Source organism: Natator depressus, chromosome 1, assembly GCF_965152275.1.
Source record: "Natator depressus isolate rNatDep1 chromosome 1, rNatDep2.hap1, whole genome shotgun sequence".
Classification (NCBI taxonomy): domain Eukaryota; kingdom Metazoa; phylum Chordata; order Testudines; family Cheloniidae; genus Natator; species Natator depressus.
In genome coordinates, this window is record NC_134234.1 from 261,572,401 (window position 1) to 261,594,159 (window position 21,759).

Consider the following 21,759-nt stretch of genomic DNA (forward strand, 5'->3'; position numbering starts at 1 on the left):
CACCTGATAACTGCCCTGTTCAGTTCTTTCCCACTGAAACATCTGGCCCCAGCCGCTGTGAGATGACAGGATGCTCGGCTGGAGGGACCATTGGTCTCTGACCCAGTCTGGCCAGTCTTATATACAGCCCCAAGGGGTAGTTCCATGGGGCCAAAGAGCAAAATCAATAATTTATGCTTAGAAACTTGACATCCTTCATTAGTAAGGCTACATTTTAGTCACGGCTATTTTTCGTAAAAGTCATGGACAGGTCACAGACAGTAAACAAAAATTCAGGGCTCATGACCTGTCTATGACTTTTACTATATACCCTAACTAAATCTTTGGCCAGGGGGGCGTGGGTGCTCTGTGGGGGGGGCGGTTCGGGGGCACCATGGGTGCTGGGAGCGTTGGCTCAAGACCCCTGCTGGTGCTGGAGGGGGTGTGCAGGCAGCGGGGGGCGGCCCGGGACCCCTGCTGGTAGTGGGGAGGGGAGGGTCGGCAGGGCTGGCAGATTCCCTACCCGGTTCCCATCGGCATGTCCCTGCAGCTCCAAGGGAGAGGGGCAGCCAGGAGGGCTCTGCACGCTGCTTCCGCCAAAAGCACCAGCTCCGCAGCTCCCATTGGCCAGGAACCATAGCCAATAGGAGCTGCAGGGGTGTTGCCTGCGGGCGTGGGCAGTACGTAGAGCCCCCTGGCCTCTCCGCCTAGGAGCTGCAGGGACATGACAGTGGGAACTGGGGACCCCCCCCCTTTCCCTCTCCGAGGTAAGCGCCGCCCCACACCGCAATCCCCTGCTCCAGCCCTGACCCCACACACCCAAACTGCTGCTACTGGCTCAGGGGCTGCCTGACTTGGTCAGCCCCTGAGCCAGCACCGGCTGCAGCAGAAGTCATGGAGGTCATAGAAAGTCACGGAATCCATGACCTCCGTGACAGACATGCAGCCTTACTCATGAGCAGTAGAATGGAGGAGACAGGAGCTGAGCAACATCCTTCTCCAAACTACTCCTGACACTGTAACTATGTGACTGCGGGGGCTGAACGCAACCCACAGAATTCTAACATAGGGACTAACCACCCTCATTCCCAGTAAAGAAGTGTGGCCTACAGAGACTACAGATCCCAGCATGCAATACTTCACACCGCTCACAGCAGGCTGCCACACTGCATGCTGGGATTTGTAGTATCTGCTGACCACACTTTCTCGCAGCAAGCTGCTCCGCTAATGCGAGTTCCGTACACCCTTACAGATCCCAGCAAGATGGCAGTGTGTCTTTCAGTGGGACAAAGCGTGGGCATCCCCTTTCATATGCCACATCCTTCAGTGGATCACAGTGGCCCTCAGAAAGAAAGAATGGGGCACCAGCCTTTTAATTATTGGGCTACCTGTAAAATGAAGAAGGGGGCCTTTGACAGCTCGAACAGGGCACAAAGGAGTACATGGGGGTGTTCATTGTGTCCCCCCCGGCCTAGTTTACACCCAAACACACAGCCCTGGTGTGCACAAGCAGAGCGATGTACACAGCCACAGGGGGCCGACAGGAGAAGTGACCACATTGACCTATGAGTGGGATGGTGGCACAGCTCCTGACACGTTCACACAGGCTCCTCCAGCTGCAGGCTCCCACCCATTCACATACACCCCTACTTTGCGCCCCACTACTGCAGACACCCCAACAGAGCCCCCCCTCACTACCCTTCCCCTCCCCCTGCCCCTCCTACACCTTTCTCTTCAGACCCCCTTCCTCTCCCCTTTCTCCTCTGACCCCCTCCTCCTACTCTCCCCTCTCTCTTCAGACCCGCTCCTCAACCTCCTCCCTTCCCCTCCCCTTTCTGCTCCGATCCCCCTCTCCCCTCGACTCCTCCTCCCCTCCCCTTTCTCCTCCGACCTCCCTCCACGGCGCTTTCCCGCGCTTTTGTTGCCGTCTCAGGCAGTCGCTACAATGTCAACGTTCGCCCTCCCGACCCCGGCGCCTTCCGATTGGCCTGAGGAGGTTCCCTCCTGAGCTGTGATTGGCTACCTGCCACGTGCTGCCGGTGTTGCCGGGCCGTGGCGGCAGCACAAACAAGCTGCGTGGGGGAGTCGCAGCAGGAACCGGGCGGTGGGTACGACGGGCGGGGAGTGGGCGGGCTATAGAGGCACTCGGAGGGATACTTCGCAGAGATGCCTGAGGCCTCCAGCCGCTCTGGGACTGTCTGTAATTGAAGAGAGCTGGGGAGGAACCCGGGAGCAGAGCCAAGAAGGGGAACGGAACCTACGGAAGGGGGGCAGCGCTCCCAGAAAGGGGGCAGCGCCTATAGAAAGGGGGGGGGGAGCTCATAGTGAAGGGGTAGCGTCCGTAGGAAAGGACTGAGCCATAGAAGAAAGTAGCGAGCCCAGGGAAATAGGGGGCAGAGCGCACAGAAATGAGGGAAAGGCTGGAGCCTGTATAGAACAGTGGCGCAGGACCCAGAAAGGAAGGACAAAGGCCATAGAAAAGGGGAGACAGAGCTCTGAAGTGTGCGAAGGTTGTTGGTGAACGGTTCCTAGGGGGGCTCTTGCTATGCATTTATATGATTTAAAATAATCTGAAGAGCAGACCAAAAAATCCCTCTTTGATTTTTTAAAATGTCTCTTTCTGTGGGTATCTGAAGGATGAATTCAGGCTTTTTACAGCGACAGTTCTGTTTGATCTGATTTTTTTTTTCAGTTGCAGAACCTCTGGAACTATTAGTGATAATAAATAATTATTAATAATCTCTCCCCCCTGTCTATAATAACAAAAATGTCATCAAGATTTGAATCAGGATCTTCACCCAGAGATTTAAGGAAAGGGTCAGGGCAAGGGCAAGCTAGTTTCCCCTAAATGAGTGGAAATTTAGAAATTACCATGTACATAATTTATGACATTATTTTAAAATAATTTAAAAGATGGAAGGAGGTTTTAAGGAACAGAATATGTAGGGGTATGAACACATGATGCAGTTGGTACTTTACAGACTGCTCAGAAAGTATGCTAATTATGGCTCCAGTCTGGCAGTATTTAGAGAGGGAAAACTTCTAGTGACTTCCAGTAGTGTAGTAGTTTTGCCTGTGTAAAGATTGTGGAATTGCGCCATATTAAATTGCCTAGTTCACATTTCCAGGGTAATTGCATTCAGACTTTTTTCTGGAGGATATGTAATGTCCTCATTATGCTTATTTCTGTGCCTAAATCCATGTGTGAAAGTCATTGATAGTATCTGGAAAAGAAAATGTGAACTGAGTATTTGATATTCATTACACATTAATTTTTATTTATTTGGCTTTTGCCATGATTGAGAAATTCATACAAATTCATTACATCAGAAATAATAAATGAGTACATTAAAGCATGGATACCATTCTGTAGTACAACACAAAATCAATATACCAGATATTTATTCCATAAGGAAACCAATTACCTTAAATATAATTTCCTATGTGTCGATATTATTTGTGACCACCCTAATGAAATTTTAAACTATACTATTCTATTTTACCAGCATAGGGTCTGCTCCAGCTTTCACTGAAATCAATGGCTTTTTTCCAGTGATTTCAATGGCAGTTGAATTGGGCCTTTAAAAAGCAGATAACAGTATAAAAAAGTCATTTCTGCTTCTGTTTAATATAATTTCAGTAAGTATTTTCCTTTTTTTCTTCACTACTGGCATTTAACTTAAAAGGGTATTTGGGTGACTTTAAAAAGTCTGCTTCTATTGCTTATTCTCCCACCCCCACCTAACATCATAATTTACTGTGACATCCCACTTGACTGAGAAAATGATTATGATGTCACAAAGAACCGTGTCTTCTAGTGACTTCAGTGGGAATTGAGAGCACTCAGCACATTGCAAGATGGAGCCCAGTGTATGTTATGGAAAAAGATTAACCACATCATTTCAGGTCAAGAAATAACTGCCTGCCTGCCTTAACTTTTAGTGTGTTTCAAGCCACATTGTACAACTAGCTCACCATTGTGGTAGATCAGCAGTTCTCAAACTGTGGGTTGGGACCCCAAAGTGGGTCATGACCCCATATTAATGGGGTCACCAGGGCTCGCTTAGACTTGCTGGGGTCCAGGGCCGAAGCTGAGGCCTGAGCACCACCGCCTGGGGCTGAAGCTCAAGGGCTTTAGCCCTGGGTGTCGGGACTCAGATTACAGGCTCCTGCCTGGGACTGAAGCCCTTGGGCTTCAGCTTTGGCCCCTCCCCACCTGGGGCTCCAGCTGGCTCAGGCTTCAGTTCCCCTCCTGGGGTCATGCAGTAATTTTTATTGTCGAAAGGGGGTTGCAATGCGATTAAGTTTGAGAACCCCTGTGGTAGATCAGGGTTTACTACATATTGATAGTTTGCTTTCACAGGGAGAAGAGAAAACTATTTAACATTCCCTTCATAACCTCCTGTGGGAAATGAGCTGGATTGTTCTGCTTCAGCACTCTCAACTTTACTTCAGAGTAGCAGCCGTGTTAGTCTGTATTTGCAAAAAGAAAAGGAGTAGTTGTGGCACCTTAGAGACTAACCAATTTATTTGAGCGTAAGCTTTCATGAGCTACAGCTCACTTCTTCGGATGCATTCAGTGGAAAATACAGTGGGGAGATCTATATACACAGAGAACATGAAACAATGGGTGTTACCATGCATTTACCATGCATCTGTATTTTCCACTGAATGCATCCGATGAAGTGAGCTGTAGCTCACGAAAGCTTATGCTCAAATAAATTGGTTAGTCTCTAAGGTGCCACAACTACTCCTTTTCTTTTTTCAACTTTACTTGTTCATCAGCCCACCACACATCCTGTAGACTCACTCTATTTTTAAGTGCTGTTTTATTTATTTATTTAATAAAACTTAATGTTCCATTGCAGCTTTTGATGGAGACATCTGGCGACTGTAGCAGCCCATATGTCAGGGTGACTCCTGGGTTCCTGACACATCTGCAAGATTTGGAGCCCCAAGTGGCAAGAAGACGCTTATCTCAGGCACGACACCGGGCTACGCTAGCAGGACTCTTCAACAACCTGCGGGAAACTGTGTTTTCTCAGTCAGACAATTCAGCATCAAAGGTATGGAGGAGAAACTCTTATTTGTTTATGGATATATATTTGCAAAGACAAAGTGTAGTTAACCAAAGTAGTCGTTCTGATCACAATATGTTTTGCGGTTCATGTATGTGTGTAATTTTATCATGTGCAGCTTTCCCTGTGTTTCTTCTATTTGTATAAATACTCTCTTCAGAACAAGAAAAATAAGTGCCTTCTGTTGTTACTGGCATGGGTTTATCATGTGACTTGTCTCCACTTTGTAGATTTTGAGCTTCTTTGAAACCATTCGTAATGGCAGTATTTTGGAAGCTAATAAAGGAATATCATGATTAAATTTCATCCTTGACGTACAGCTGTGAAATCAAAACTAGTAGGTTGTGGTTAGAAAGAGGGGAAAGTAGTTCATTCAACCTCATGAGTTAATTTATATGGGGGGGGACTGGGAAAGTATGTAAAAATAAAAAATCAAGCTGTACCATTTCCTGTGTTTTACTAGTTTTAGAAATTGTTTAAACAAAATGGACTATATAAAAACAAGTGAAACAGCACTAGTTTGGCACTTAAATGCTTCCAGGGAGGAAGAATGTTATCGTGTTCAAGGCATGGGAAAGGGTATCAGGAGTCTTGGGTTCTGTTCCTAGCTCTACCACTGACTCCCTTCAATAAATCATTTAGGTTATGTGTGCTTCAGTTTCCTGGTTCATGAAATGGGGATGGTAATGCATATTTCAAAAGGGCATGTCCTTGTAAAAAGCTTTGAAATCGTTATATGGAAGGTGCTTGAGAGGTGCAAAGTATTGTTATTTAGGAACTTCACTTGTTTGGACTCTTTAACTGTAACTTAGCCTGAGGCGGGAGCTCTGCTTGTTAAGTTCTGATGGAGATGCAGCCAAAGCTAATAATCATCCTGGTCTCAGAAGCTAAATCCAAAACATGATTCTTTGTTTTGTCTAACAAGACTTACCTTTCATTTATTATTGCTTGGAATGGAGGACTTCTGACTCCCTTTTAGAACTTTGATGAGTCCCATTGGTTTTTCCCAGCTTTACGCTGCTACCTTTGAAAGTATCACATCACAGCCATGATCCTTTTGGGTCAAGGAAGATTGGATTTGTTCAAGGGCCTGCACACTGAGGAAGTCATTTCCTAATCCTTGTCAGTGAGTGAGTGGTTTATGCCCTGAAGCATTAGGTTTATATCCCCTACAAAAAAAAATCTCTAACATTCTCATTAACCATATAAATGTTTAATCCTTTCTTGTATCCTCTGTGTGTTTAGTCACAAGTGGACAAATTCTGCTCTCATTTATGCTGGTATAAACCTGGAATAATTGCACTGAAGGCTGTTAAGTCACTCCAGTTTTAGATCAGTGTAACAGAGCAGAATTTGGCTAAAGAGGTCTCCTCACATAGTTCCCACTGGAAACGATCAGGAAAAAATTATGCCTACAGTCAGAAAACATCCAACAGTAAGCCATAAGGCGTAAAATTGTATCAATTATGTTTTATTATTCATTATTGATTTATTCATCATCATTATTATTATTAATAATAATAATAATCATAAATATAGCACCATTGATGTACATGATATTTTACAGGTATGCCTCAAAGAGCAAACAGTCCCAAAAGGAAGGAATTCTAGAAAGGAATTGTTGACTGTAGAGAATTGTCAGAGTAAACCCCAAACCTGTATGTGAATACGTACAGCATATAAATTAAAATCTTAATTTGTATTTGCCTTGATTCTTGGTTTCTTCCCTTTTTTCACATTCATCAGTGCAGTGGGCCGCTTAATTGTTTTTAGGGGGACATGGAGATAGCTAGTCAGCAAAAGGAAAAGATGTAAAAGACGCTTAAGGCATGTTAAAATTTCAGTCCAATCAGAACACAGGAAGATTGGTTCTGTTTTCTCTTTGTATTTAGTGTCAGGTTTTGCGTAAAGCTAAGAATTATATCCAGGAGCTGGAGCAAACCTTGGGTACCTTGCTGAAGATGAAAGGTACTGTATGGAAATATATACCTGAAAAAGTTTCCCTGGGCCTGCCTTTCATTTACTTGTTAAATAGGGACAGCTAGCCAGGTGGCTGAGCCAGTATTAAAGGCAAGATGGGTGCCTTTAGGCATAGCACCAAGCAAGAGATAGTGCATAAAATGTATCACCCAGGAATAGCCCAAGGAAGCATTGTGCTTCAAAGATATTCCTCTGACTCTCAATTTCCTCCCTGCTTCCCCCTTGAACTGGTGGGTGAGGGAGGGCAGATTCAAATGGTAGTTTGTTGCTGGCCTGCATCAGCAGCAAATTAAGGCTGTTCCCTCCTTTCCTCCCCCCACCCCATTTATTGCTGGCTCATCTGCACTGGCAGTGGCTTGGGGAACTTTTCCCACTCCTCATGCACATATTCCAGGGGACAGTAGCAGCATAGAGTGCCTTCTTAAATCTGTGCACCCAAAATCTGGCTAATTAACAAAAGAGTCAAAGGGAAGTTCTTTCTCCCCTTATCTTCTCTGCATAGGTACATAGTTCAACTCACAATCTGACCCTAAGTGTACAGCTTCTTGATTCACAAACATAGTTGGGGTCCAAGTTTGGACTGGAGGGCACTGAGAGAATCTATTCTGGGGTAAAAGTAGGGCAGGAGGGGGACAGAAATCCCATTCTGGTTTTCCTCACAAAAATGTAGGAAGTGAGAAGTTTTAATTAAGAAGTTACTCCAAGGGAAATGATTAAGACAAGTAGTGGTGGGTTTGTTAGTTTTTTGTTTTTGTGGTTTGTTGGCTCCTCCACACATACTTTTCCATTAGCCTGTCCCAGCAATCTGAAACAAACACATTTTTTCTTCTGGATGAGGACAGTACGATATGACTCCTTTCAGTACCTGTCATACCCTTTAATCAGCTGGATCAGTTGCTGTTGAGTGGTGTGAGGTTCTCCCTCCGCTAGGGCAGAATATGCTGCTTCTGCAATGTTCCCAGCCCCATTTCCTTGCCTCCTCACCTGACTGAGGATCTGGGAACCAGAACTAAAAATCAAGTATGTTTTCTGTTTTCAGTGGTAGAGATTTGAACTCCATGGTGATGGTTTAAAGCTGTTGAACACATTTTTCATGTTTTAAGTGGTGTCAGAAAGCCTCCCCAAAGCCCGAAATATCAATACTTCAGAGAAAGAAAATAACCACAAAATATTGTATTGACTGGTAATTACATGGACTTTGGTTCACTGGCTGTTATTACTGAAAACCAAAGTTATCAGTTCACTGAAAAGGCCAGCATTATGAAGATATCAGTGCTCATAAACTGTTAATACAGCTGGTCATGTTATAAGGAAGGGCAGAATGTCCCATCCGGTATCATTTTTGTCTAATCAAAAACTCTGTGTGACCGTTACTCTTTTTTTGATTGGGACTGACGGTGAATGAGATGCCAAATGCTCCAGTCTGTGACAATTATCTTTCTGCTGACAGTAGAGTCCTTCAATCTGGAGGATGGGAACCCGTCCAGCTTGGAGGAAGTCAAGGAGGAATATGTCAAGATGTACTTCAGCGATCACTGGTAAGGACTCACACAGATCAAGAAATGATAATACTTTGCACTTGCTTCTAAAGTGCAAAGCATCTCAAAGCACTTGGCAAATATTACAGAGCAGAGGTTGTCTGTCCCTGTGAAGGAAGGAAATACACAGATTGAGATGAAGAGGTTTTACCTGGCAGGCGGGAAAAAAATTATTAAAATTGGACCCTTACAGCAGCTCAGTGCGTGTAAGCTCTGAGCACGTTGCTGGTCTCGTTCCCAGTCAATGCATGTATTTGCCTTTCTTTCCCTGTGTAGATCGTCTCCACTTAGGGGCTTTCATTAGCCCTGCAAAGCAAAAAAAAGAAAAAAAAAGTCACCTGCTCTAAAAGAATCACTGAGACTGCCAAAGTATTCCTGGCAGGGACCGTTTTAAATTGGTTGGGAAGCCATGCATTTGGCCTTGTCCCGTGTTTTCTTTCCAGTACTGCATCCCCTTCAGATGCCATGAGTGAGAGTGGCTCTACAGTCTGGTATTTGATTCAAGAATCTGAAAAAAACGCAGTGGAAGAGGATGGGAAGCCAAGACTTATCCAGTCCCCAGCCACTTCATCTCCTGATCTGATGGAGTTTGAACGGTAGGAGTATAAGTGTGTAGTATTTTAGTCACTGCATACCATGTAGCTTTCCTGGGGTCTGACTTTGGGTTCCAGGATCCCCAGACCAGCAGAGACATCAATGTCAGCCCCTGTTGGTGGGGAAACTGATCATCTTCCATGACTCTCAATTGATTCCCTCACTCCTGGCTGGCACTAGGAGCCTGAATACTGGCATGTCCAGCCCTCCTCGACCACAGGGCATCTTCCTGCTTCACAAGCCTTTGAAAATCTCTGAGGGTTCCCCATCCGCAGGAAAGAGATGTAATGTTCTTTCAAGTACTGTATGTCAGTGTTCTAACATGAAGCATGAGGGTTAATATCCCTTCTAAAATGTTATAATTAATTATGGTAATTCTGGGTATTCTTGTTATCCATATAAGTGTCTGTTCTTTTCTGAATCTTTAACCTTCTGCAATCTGCTCTCACTGTCATGTTGTACTGGCTTTTTATAAAGTTTCCTGTTGTTGCTGATAATGGTTTTCTAAAAATGGGAATGCAGTTGTGGCAGCAGGTGGCACAAGTCGTCTGCTTTCGTTCTACAGTATTATCCTTTACTCCTTCTGTAAGAATCAGGAAAAAAACAGTGCTTGTAGGCAGGTAGTGTGTAGAGTACCTTGAAATATGCTGTTTAAAGATTTTTGTGGTATAGTGTAATTCGCTCCTCATGGGTTCCCCTTTCCCCTCCCTCACTGACACATGCAGAGCAAGACCTTTGCAGCTGTATGTAGGATCTGTGGCATTTACCTTGAAGTTTCATGGCAGATTACAACTACTGTATATTGAATCCTTCTCATGGGATCTCTCCTGTCTGACACAACCCAGCAGTGATCTGTCCAGTAGGAACAACTTCACCCCTTTAGTAACATGTGATACTGTAGCCATGTTTTCCACCCAACACCCGGAATCACAGCCTTTTTGAATAACTGTTTGTGTCCATCATCTAAGTCAGCTAAACTGGTCATCCTGGGCTGGTAGCGGCACAAAGTACTATCCCCTCCAAAATGCTATCAATTCTTGCCAGCCTCGAAAGAGATTGGAGGTCCAGGATTCACACTTAGGTTTTTAACACAGGTGCCTGATCCTAGTTCATCCACTCATAAGAATCTACACCAGCCATTCCTTACCAATCAGGATCATTCTGTTAGGCACTGGACAAAGGTATAGTGAGGGACGCAGTTCCTCCCACTTAAATCACACATAATAGGCAAAGGGTAGATGGGAAACAGAGGCACAGAACAGTACTATTCAGCAGGCTTCCGTGCCATTTGAACCCCAGCAGCAGCTACTTTTAAGTGCTTTGGATCAAATATCCCTGTGTAAATTGTGCATATAAAATAAAAAAAACACTTGACACATATTACAGTATTATAAGGGGATCTGGATAGTTTGATGTCTGTGGTTGTTTGAGCAGAGACGATGCCAAGGGTCGAACCAGCGTCAGAGCCAGGAATCAGAGCAGAGCACCAGAACTAGGGTATCTGGAGTCAGAGAAGGCAGGAGCAGATCTGGGTCCAAGGCAGGAGCAAGGCTGGGACAGGGCGAGGAAACGGGGACCAGGAACAAGGCAGGGATGCAGGAACAAGGCAGGGTCTGTCTCAGCAGCAGGTCAGGGATCTACCTTGTTTCACAGACAGGTTTCTGGAACTCCCTCCATGCTTAAATAGTGTGTCTGAACCAATCAGATGTTACAGGGGGTGCTGCCAATCGAGTTTCCATAGGCGGCGCTTCCCGTGGTGCCTAGTCTCCCAGGGTTTGCAACTCATTGATCATGGCTCTGCCATGGCTTCTGGGGGGTGGAATGAAAGCACTGGTCATCGGGTGCCCTCCAGACCTGTATTCTAACTCACTGGATCCTTATATCACTCCCCCCCCCCCCGCTTTAAGGGTGCTCCTGGGGCATTGTTGGGCCAGGCTTGTCTGCATAGGTGCCGACTCCGTGGATGCTGCGGGGCTGGAGCACCCACAGGGAAAAATTATTGGGTGCTCTGCACCCACCGGCAGTGAAGCTGCCTCCACCTCCTCCTTGCCTCCTCCCTCCCCGAGCGTGCTGCGTCCCCACTCCTACCCCTCCCAGCACTTCCTGCCCGCCGCCTAACAGCTGTTTGGCGGCGCTTAGGACTTTCCAGGAGGGAGGGGAAGAAGTGGGGATGTGGCGTGCTCAGGGGAGGAGACGGTAAAGAAGCAGGGCAGGGGTGGGGACTTGGGAGAACGGGGTTGATTGGGGCGGAGGGAGTGAGCACCCATGTGGCAGAGGGGAAGTCAGCACCTGTGCTTGTCTGGGTTAGGGTGACCAGATGTCCTGATTTTACAGGGACAGTCCCGATTTTGGGGTCTGTTTCTTATACAGGCTCCTATTACCTCCCACCCCCTATCCCAATTTTTCACATTTGTTGTCTGGTCACCCTAGTCTGGGTGGTCCCTGTGAAAGCTCTGTCCAAGTTCAGGTGTGTGAACATTACTAGCAGATTCCCAGAACTGCTTCTTGTGGCCACAGCCTCCCCAATCTTTGAGGTACCATAGCCTGCCCTGTTGCAATTTGGCATCCAATATGGCATGGACTTCATATCATTTGTGGTCTTGAGCTGTTCAGAGGTGTGCTGGGCCTTGAGCGACCAGACAAGTTTGGCGGTTTTGCAGAGGCCGGCTGGCATGCGGGCTATTCGCCCCAAGAAATATGGCATAAAATGCTGATAAAAATTTGCAAAACATAGGAAGCACTGCACCGCCTGAGTATTCCAGCGTACTGCCCAGTTGCAAATGGCTTCCACCTTTTTTTGGGTCCACCCTAATGCCTTCTGGGGAGAGGATGTACCCTGAAAACTCTGTGGCAGTTTGGAGAAATATACCATTCTCTAATTTTGTATGTAGGCTGTGCTGTCGCAGCCTCTTTAGTACATACTTGACAGGGCATTTGTGCTGCTCATGGTTTTCTGAAAAAGGCAAATATGTCACTGAGGTAGATGACAACGTCCTGGTCCAGAATGTCCCTAAACACATCATTAACAAAGGTGTAAAGGTCGCGGGGGCATTAGCCAGTGAAACAGCATCACCAAATATTCAAAATTCAGGTCCAGAAGAGTGCGCTTATCCCCCGCCCCGATACACGCAAGGTTGTAGGCCCCACCCCTGCAGGTCCAGTTTGGTGAATAGCTGCATGGATCACACACAATCCAATAGTTCTGACATTAGGGAAAGGACATACCAGTTCCGGATCGTTATCTGGTTCAATGCACAGTGTCTGCCGTCATCCCTCAAAAGTGTGTGGCGTATGATGCGGCCGGCCCTTGTCCCTGGTGGAGGTTCCACAGGGCAGCTCCCAGAGGTGTAGTCCTGATTATTTAAGTGCAGGTACTCTGCCTTCCTCTACCCCCCCGCTCGCATGATTTCTCTTGGCCTTTTCTGTATAAAATGGCATCCTGCATGCAGCGTGACCTCACACATACAGAGCATATGACATTAGAAGTGCAGAAACGCTGTTCCTGCAGGTTCGCACCCCACTACTTTACTGGCAGCTTCAGCTGACCATGTGTGACCATTGAAAATTGCAGAAAAAAGCCCCCAAAAAGGTGTTCCAGCCCATCAGTGTTGGGCTACTTTTCTCAACCAAGGGAGAGGTCTGGTCCAGTGCTTCGCCAGGCAACAAATTGAGTAGGTCCAGGGATGGAGCATAAGAAGTAGATGGCCCTGTTTAAGGGGTCTCCTGAATTTTTGGCAGTTTCCATCCAAGCATTCAGGTAGGGGCACCATAGGACCGTGTTCAGATGGAGGGGCCACCATTCGTGCCCAGAGTGCAGCATTCTCCTCTTGCAAGTTGTTGCCACTTGTTTGCAGAGGGCTTGGTTTTCTGTCAAAAGTGGCATCATCCAAGCCCACAGAGCATGGGCCTTGGTCTGGAGGTGGGTGACCCACTTCTGCAGATCTGGTGCCCCCTACGGTATGCTAGGCCAATGGTTCTCAACCAGAGAGCAGGTTTTGGGGGGGGGCTGCCAAGCAGGGCTGGCATTAGACTTGCTGGGGCCCAGGGCAGAAAGCTGAAGCCCCACCGCATGGGGCTGAAGTCTGAGGCTCCAAGCTCCACTACCCAGGGCTGAAGCCAAAACCTGAGCAACTTAGCTTCGCAGGGGCCCCTGTGGCATGGGGCCCCAGGTAACCGCCCTGCTTGCCATCCCCTAACGCTGGCCCTGGCTTTTATATGCAGAGAAAAGTTGTTGTGGCACAGGGGGTGTGTGGAGTTTTTATAGCATGTTGGGGGGGCCTCAAAAAGAAGAAGGTTCAGAACCCCTGTGCTAGGCAACTGGAGACCTGCCCTCTCCTGGTTGTTAATGGGGCATCGTCCACAGAGGGGTCAGAGGTAATCTGCGCAATCTGTCAGGAACCAGGATGTGGGCCTTCGAGCCTAGCGGTCGGAGCACGAGTAAGGAAACTAAACCAAGGATCAGAGCCAGGAGTCAGAGCCGAGAATCAGAACAAGGTATCTGGAGTCAGGGCAGACAGGAGCAGAGCTGGGTCCAAGGCAGAAGCAGAGCTGGGACAGGGCAAGGACACCAGAACAAGGCAGGAGCTGTCTCAGCAGAAGGTCAGATCTGCCTTGTTACACAAATGGCTTCCTGGAACTTCCTTCACGCTTAAATAGCGTACCTTGGCCAGTCAGAGGTCACAAGGGATGCCGCCAATTGGGTCTTCCATGGGTGGCACTTTCAGTGGTGTCTCGTCTCCCAGGGTTTACAGTGCATTGACCACAGTTCTGCCAGGTGGTGGCACAGAAGTGTTGGTCACCTAAAGACTTGGGTTCTAGCCCACTGGATTCTTATAACTATTGCAATACATAATAATAATATAGTCTTTTCCTTCTTTAACCCTCATTCAAATTCAGCTCAGGTGAATAGTCACTGAAAGTTGCTACCTCTTGGTTTGGTTAAAGAACACCTGTTTGGGAGCTATTATACCCGTCAGTCTCCAGGGCTGGCAAACCAGCATTTTCTAAGAGCATAACAAATTATGTGAAAAGACCCCAAAATTATAAAGCCACTACAAGTACTGCTACCTCCAGGAACAGTGGAACAACCTCAGACAGTTGAATGACTGAACGCGGCTGGTCTTAGGTTTTGGTGGGTTTTTTCCCTCAAGCTTTACAATCTTGGCTCATCAAAATAACAATTTTTAAAAGATTGAACAGCTGGTTCTCAGTCCCAGTATCCCAACCCAGCCTCTCCCTTGCTCCTCTGATCTCAGTCTCTCTCCCCCCGCCCCGCCCCCCCAATCGCCTACCGGCTCCCACCTTATCCTCCATTTTCTTCCCCAGTTCCCAGTCTCCTTGTCTAGCCAGCTGCAGTCTCCTTACCCAGCAAATCCTAGTTTCCCCTCATCCCACCAACCTCCAGTCCCAGTTCCCTCTCCCGTGCTCTTTGTCCCAGTGTTCTCCTCCTGCTCCTCCCACAGGTCCAGCTCTTGTCCCCTCTGCATGGTAATAAGGTTGTTTCCTCCTACACACTGCTTAAGCCATCAGTGAGCACACAAGAGAGACAGGCTTCCTGCTCTCAGTTCTAGTGCCCAGACTTGGACACAGCAGAGCCTGCAGCAGCCCACAGCTGCAATAGCAGGGAAAATCCTGCTCAACCGTAGGCTGGAGCATGCCCAGTGTGGATGGTATCTTCAGAGAAGTGAGCTGCTAAATTATAATTCCCTACTGAGACTCATAACTTAGCCAGATTTGGGCATATTTTCATGGAAATGGCAAAGGCCAAACCTTGCCAAATTTCACGCCTCTGCTCCAAAGCACAAAGGGACTAGAGTCTTTCAAAGAAAAACGTTGCCAGAATTTTTTAACATGGCCAAAACAATGTATTTTTCCCTAGCCTTGTTCTCAGAAACAGCTGATTGTTTTGACTGAAATTTTCCAAAACAATTCAGCCTGAAACAAACACACAGCATGGAAAATTTCAGCCCAGTTAAAGTTTGGGAAAGTCAGCAGCAGCTGAAAACAGAGTCTTATAATAGTGAATATTGGGCAACCTTAATAACAAGTTTCAGAGTAGCAGCCGTGTTAGTCTTTATTCGCAAAAAGAAAACAAGTACCTGTGGCACAATAACAAGTGGTGCTTCCAGCCCCACCTATGTTAACAACAGTAATTATGTAAGGTCCCACTGAGTCAGCAGCATTGGTTGGAATAGAATCTAAGACTTATTACCCAATTGCTTGCTGGTCTAACCGCTAGGTTGCTCCACCGTAAGCTGTTTTTAAGAGATTCCTCCCTTCCTCTTGTTACAGGTACCTGTATTTTTATAAACAGACCGTGGACCTGCTGGTTGAGAATGGGATTGTGTGCACCGAAGAGGTCACTCTTCCTGTGGTCTCCACCGCTGTTTCCCACCTATGGCAGAATCTGCCAGAGGAAAGGAGAGACAGCATCTTGCAGTACTGTAGTCAGAGACAAAATATACTCCCAGATCCCAAGGCAGCCTGCACTGAAGGTAGTGTGAGGAACAGCAGAGCTAATAGTCAGGAGCCCAGTGGTTCATTGGTATCCACCCCAGAGGAGGTAGGTGGCAATTACTACTCGGTTTCCGGCTTCAAAAGTTCCAAACCACGGAAAAGTTGCTAGCTACACTAAGAGTGTGCAACTCTTAAAGGGTAACACATGTCACTTTACTGACACCTTCCCATAAGCAGCATAGTACCCAAGTGAATATCATTAACGGCATGGCAGTAAATGTTTACATTGAATCTTTCTTACTCCTTAGCAGATCCCAAACATTGCTCTACTGTGGCTGCCAGTTTTTCAGTTTTGCTAAGGTATCCCTAAGTACCCTGGGCTTTTAATGGCAGTAGTACTGCTGATCTGCACTGAAGTGAGGACTCTGTCTGTAGGAAATGGTTACGTTTGCTCCAGCTTATGAGAGAGGGAGAGGGGCATCACAGTTCAGGGCAATTGCACCCGTATTCCCCCTCTGTAGTGTAACAAGGGCACACACTCATGGGCAGCACATGAACCAACCATTGGGGGAGGCTAGCCCCTGGCCCTGCCCCTTCTGCCTGAGGCCCCACCTCTCCCCCACCGGAGCCAGAGCTCCCCCACCATGGCCACTGGCCCTTCCACCCCAGCCCTGGGCCACCCGAGCAGCCCCGGAGTCGCGGGTGGGTGGCACGGCCCCAGTGCCGGAGCACCAGGCGGACGTCGCAGCCCCTGCGCCCCCAACCCCGGTGCCACAGCCCCAGAGCACCAGGCAGCATGAACATCGGCCCCAGTCACAGGCCGCCCTAGCCCCAGGTCTGGGGAAGAGCAGGAAGCCAGAGGCGATATAGGGGTGGAGTGTGGGCGGGGCCACACCAGGCTGTTTGGGAAAACTTAGCCCTGGCCTGTGATACCCGCCGCCCATGCATGCCCTGCAGGCTCCCTGCTCCTCAGGTGTCACCTCTCTTGGGTGAAGACCCACGTCTCTCTCCCTTCTGACTGGGGGTTTTCCATGCTGCACAGTCCCCTGCCGGCACTGTGTGACTCCCACCAAGCCAGACTAACTAAAAACAGGCCATCACCAGTGCTTTGCTTTCTCTTCAGAGGCTATAAACAGACTAATGTCCCACTGTAATAAGTTACCACACACCTCTTTCTCAGCAAAAGTTCCTATATGCATACTACAAGCTTACTAGTCTTGTGGGGTCTCAGTAGGCCAAAGTCCTTCCAGCCGTTCCCAGGAAGGATTGGGGACGCCCTTGGACGGAAGATCCTGTCTATTTGCTGGATCAGAAAGCAGGCTGAATCAGTTTAAACTCGGGCCATATGTCCAAAAGTCCATCCTTTGTTGGAGAATCCAGTCTTAACCAGTGTATGTGGCCCTCTTTGGTGGTGGGACTTCTCAAGAGATGTTATAGCCTGAGTGAATTTGCCTAATCACCCCCACTGTTCTTAGTTCCTGAAGGGCTGTGGTCACCATCCCCCACTGAATTACATACAATCTCTGGCCCATAATGATACATAAAATGAATCCCAAAGATATTGCGGGAAATGGCCATATCTATCAGGGGGCATAAGGATAAAGATGACATACACCTACCTTCGCCTCACAAGTGCTGCTTGGAACACAGCTATGCTGGACCCAAGGATCAGCTCCCAGATCTTAAGCGTTTTCTTTTTAATAGCGTTTTATAACAGAGGGTAATAAAACTGAACTTAACTTTCATACGCCAGCTTCCTCACTCCAGTGATAGTCAATTGTGCAACTGAAATTGCGAGTCTAGTGACCATGTGATGGCTGGAATTTTTTAAAGAGAATAAGCAGAAGGTAACTGATTGTAAATATTTGTTGAAATGGTGTTTATTTGAGTGCTCAGCTGCTCAAAGAAAGGTTGGATACTTTTTTAATGGTATTTTAGTAGTATTTACCTTTTAATGCATAAGTGCATTATAGCAATAAGTCCTCTCAATTGGAAGGAAGTTAGGCCATTCATGTAACTGACCTACTTACAAAATGGTATTGGAGGGTTACATGTACACCAGGAGTAACAACCAACATAGCAGGGTGGATGGATGAGCTCATGGAATTCTACGGTGCAGTGTTGGAATTTAGAGCAGCCCAGGCTTCATTGCAAGCTGGAGCACACAGCTGCATGAGCTTGTGTGGGCACTGGCTGATACAGCTGAGATCTTTGGCTGAGCACATCAGTAACAGCTAGCAAAATAGTCTGGGAAGCACTTGTATAATCCCTGCTTTTCATTGAGCGATTTGTAAACCATCGGCCTAAATCCAATTCCTGGAAACTGAGTCTGGATGGAACTGATGGACCTTTTGCCCCATTGTGTAGTAATGAAAGTAATTTATTTCTGCCTTTACAGTATATTATTGGTCCAGTCTAGAAAATAAGCACACTGTCTAAGGGGAAGAAAGACTTAATTATCGAAAACTGTCACAGACTGGATAACATTGTGCAGGGGATCTGATAGTTTTGACATGTAAAATATTTTCTTTGGTAGATACTATTTGAAGATGCATTTGATGTTGCTGCTGGTTTCCTTGACAGAAATGAGACTCAACAAGCAATGTCCAGTCCAGGGTAATTATAAACACACCCAATTTGCTAGCCAGCATCCTCGTCCTTTGATGCACATTAATAAGGCAGCTTCCATATTTATGTCCTCCTCCCTTAGGTCTGTTAAAGACAACTGCTTGCAGCAACTTGCTCATGATCATACCATTTGTTAAGGTGTAAGAATTTGTAAGCTTGTAATTAATAGACATTTTACATTAGAATGGAAAGTACCCTCTGTGTTAATCTCAAGAATGCCCAATTAGTACTAGATATGGGATCTTTTTGATATTCTTCATCAGCATGTGTAGTCTTCTCCACTGTCGTAATGTAGGATTCCTAAAGCTGTCTGTTGTTCCCCTCACAAGATGTAAAGAGTCCAGGAGGTGTCCTCTGGATAAGTTAGCTAATTTTGAACTGTGTTCTCCTTCAGTGGAACAAAAAAAGTTTTTTTAGTAGGACTGTCGATTTAATCGCAGTTAAGTCATGTGATTAACTCAAAAAAATTAATCACGATTTAAAAAATTAATTGCAATTAATCGCAGTTTTAATCGCACTGTTAAACAATAGAATACTAATTGATATTTATTAAATATTTGGGATTTTATACATTTTCATATATATTGTATTCTGTGTTGTAATTGAAATCAAACTGTATATTATTACAAATATTTGCACTGTAAAAATGATAAAATAAATAGTATTTTTCAATTCACCTCATGCAAGTACGGTAGTGTAATCTTTGTCATGAAAGTGCAACTTACAAATATAGATATTTTATTGTTACATAACCACTCAAAAACAAAACAATATAAAACTTCAGAGCCTACAAGTTTATTCAGTCCTACTTCTTGTTCAGCCAATCGCTCAGACAAACAAGTTTGTTTACATTTATAGGAGATAATGCTGCCCTCTTCTTATTAACAATGTCACCAGAAAGTGAAAACAGGTATTTGCATGGTACTTTTGTAGCTGGAATTGCAAGGTATTTATGTGCCAGATATGCTAAACATTCGTATGCCCCTTCATGCTTCGACCACCCTTCCACAGGACATGCTTCCATGCTGATGACGCTCGTTAAAAAAAGAATGTGTTAATTAAATTTGTGACTGAACTCCTTGTGGGAGAATTGTATGTCCCCTGCTCTGTTTTACCTGCATTCTGCCATATATTTCATGTTATAGCAGTCTCGGATGATGACCCAGCACATGTTCATTTTAAGAACACTTTCAGTGCAGATTTCACAAAACGCAAAGAAGGTACTAATGTGAGATTTCCAAAGATAGCTACAACACTTGACCCAAGGTTTAAGAATCTGAAGTTCCTTCCAAAATCTGAGAGGGACGAGGTGTAGAGTATGCTTTCAGAAGTTTTAAAAGAGCAACACTCCAGTGCGGAAACTACGGAACCCGAACCACCAAAAAAGAAAATCAACCTTCTGCTGGTGGCATCTGACTCAGATAATGAAAATGAACATGCGTCAGTCTGCACTGCTTTGGATTGTTATTGAGCACAACCTGTCATCAGCGTAGATGCATGTCCCCTGGAATGGTGATTGAAGCATTAAGGGACATACTACTTTTTAGCACATCTGGTATGTAAATATCTTGCGACGCCAGCTACAACAGTGCCATGAGAATGTCTGTTTTCACTTCCAGGTGACATTGTAAACAAGAAGCAGGCAGCATTATTTCCTGCAAATGTATACAAACTTGTTTGTCTGTGCGATTGGCTGAACAAGAAGCAGGACTGAGTGGACTTGCAGGCTCTAAAATTTTACATTGTTTTATTTCTGAATGCAGTTTTTTTCTACTTAATTCTACATTTGTAAGTTCGACTTTCACGATAAAGTGATTGCACTACAGTACTTGTATTAGGTGAATTGAAAAATACAATTTATTTTGTTTTTTTACAGTGCAGATACTTGTAATAAAAATAAATATAAACTGAGCACTGTACACTTTGTATTCTGTGTTGTAATTGAAATCAAAATATTCGAAAATGTAGAAAACATCCACAAATATTTTAATAAATGGTATTCTATTATTTAACAGTGTGATTAATCACAATTAATTTTTTTAATCGCTTGACAACCCTACTTTTTAGACTAGTCTCCTTCACCCTTTTTTAGTATTCTAATACAATAACAAATACCTTACACAGCAGAAATGTAGTTTGACCTGAATAGTAACGTCAGAGAAAGGAAAGATCTATTACATCAAGTCCTTCCCTGTGCAAGGGCTATGTGTAGTCCATCAAGAAAGGCTGAGATCATGTCATCACTCTTGATCTCAGCCAGTAGCCCTAGCAAGGGCAAGGATTGTGTTTCTTTATGTGGTGACTCAGCTCTGAAGTACTTTTGCTGCAGGTTTTGTCTTGGGTGGGATTTTCTCTCCCTGCAAGTTGTAAGTTTAGGAAATGGTAATTGTCCAGAAGTTTAGAAGGTCCTTTAACATGTGCGGTGTGATCTGCACTTAAACCAAAACTCCACTTCACACTGCTTGACCAGTGTAAATGAGAATCAGTCCTTTTAGATTGTTAACCAAAACACACTTAAATATATAATAAAACTGAATTAAATGTGTACCAGTTAAACAACAAGTGATTGTTTTTTAAAAAATTAGGGGAAGCATTCAGGCACACTGAGTTAGTGCCCCATCTGCACATGTCCCTAGCCAGCTCCTACTTTAGAACAATTGGGTCTTTTTTTGTCAGCCTGTGGTTTCAAGCAACTCAGGCCCAGAATAAAAAAGATTTGCTATGTGCATTGGCAGAGCTCTGTGGGAGCTCAGGAGAAGATGCAAGGCTGGAAGTCAGGTTCAAGATTAGTTGTCCAGCATATGGCCACAGTGTGGCTGTTGATAGTTGATATTCTCAGTCAACTTTTACGACGACATAAAGCTGTCTCATTCACTCAAAATGTAACATAAAAAATAAAAGGCCTTAATTTGAACAAGGTGATGCTATAAAACATTCAGGCTGCCAGATAAATATGACTGTTACTTTGTATTATAATTAGCATACATTTTTCTGCTGGAATAATAGGATCACATCTACCACATACCTGTATCTCTGAATTTCTTTGCTTTGATAATTGTTTCGTGTATCACTTTTCTATATTTGTATCATTTATTGTGTAATGATATCCCCATTGTTCAGTTGTTTGCTTTTATTTTATTAATCCTGAAAATAATTAAGGTTTGTAAATAAATAAAAAGGAAAAGAAGCGAGCAGGAGGAGACAGGAGACTGGAAATTAAGTATAATTTCTGTTTCAATTTTCAGCTCAATGTTCGCAGGCTGCACCTCAGAAAATCCAGAGGATATCCACCGGCTCTACTTGCAGATCACTGGTTTCTTAAAGGGTCTTTTCTTTGCTAACACACAGTTTCCCCAGGTAGGCCTTGCCAAAGTGTTTGTTACAGATGAGGCAGTGTATTCCTCTGAATAGCAGATTGGGATTTCCATTTGATGTGCCTTTGCTCATATTCCTCAGGATCATCCAAACTGGACTCTTAGGCTTAATTATTTTTTTAATGCCTTCCA

The 21,759-nt window shown here is 45.3% G+C and overlaps 1 protein-coding gene across 1 annotated transcript in view; it reads left to right on the top strand.

The window, feature by feature from the left end:
* The first annotated feature begins 1,924 nt into the window (after nt 1-1,924).
* The window catches only part of STRA8 (stimulated by retinoic acid 8), a 28,625-nt gene continuing 8,790 nt past the window's right edge, over nt 1,925-21,759 (top strand). The window contains 10 exon segments of the mRNA XM_074950935.1: nt 1,925-1,984; nt 1,987-2,050; nt 2,053-2,087; nt 4,848-5,045; nt 6,950-7,025; nt 8,491-8,575; nt 9,019-9,171; nt 15,461-15,731; nt 18,162-18,241; nt 21,499-21,610. Of these exon segments, the coding sequence (XP_074807036.1) occupies nt 1,925-1,984; nt 1,987-2,050; nt 2,053-2,087; nt 4,848-5,045; nt 6,950-7,025; nt 8,491-8,575; nt 9,019-9,171; nt 15,461-15,731; nt 18,162-18,241; nt 21,499-21,610 (1,134 nt within the window).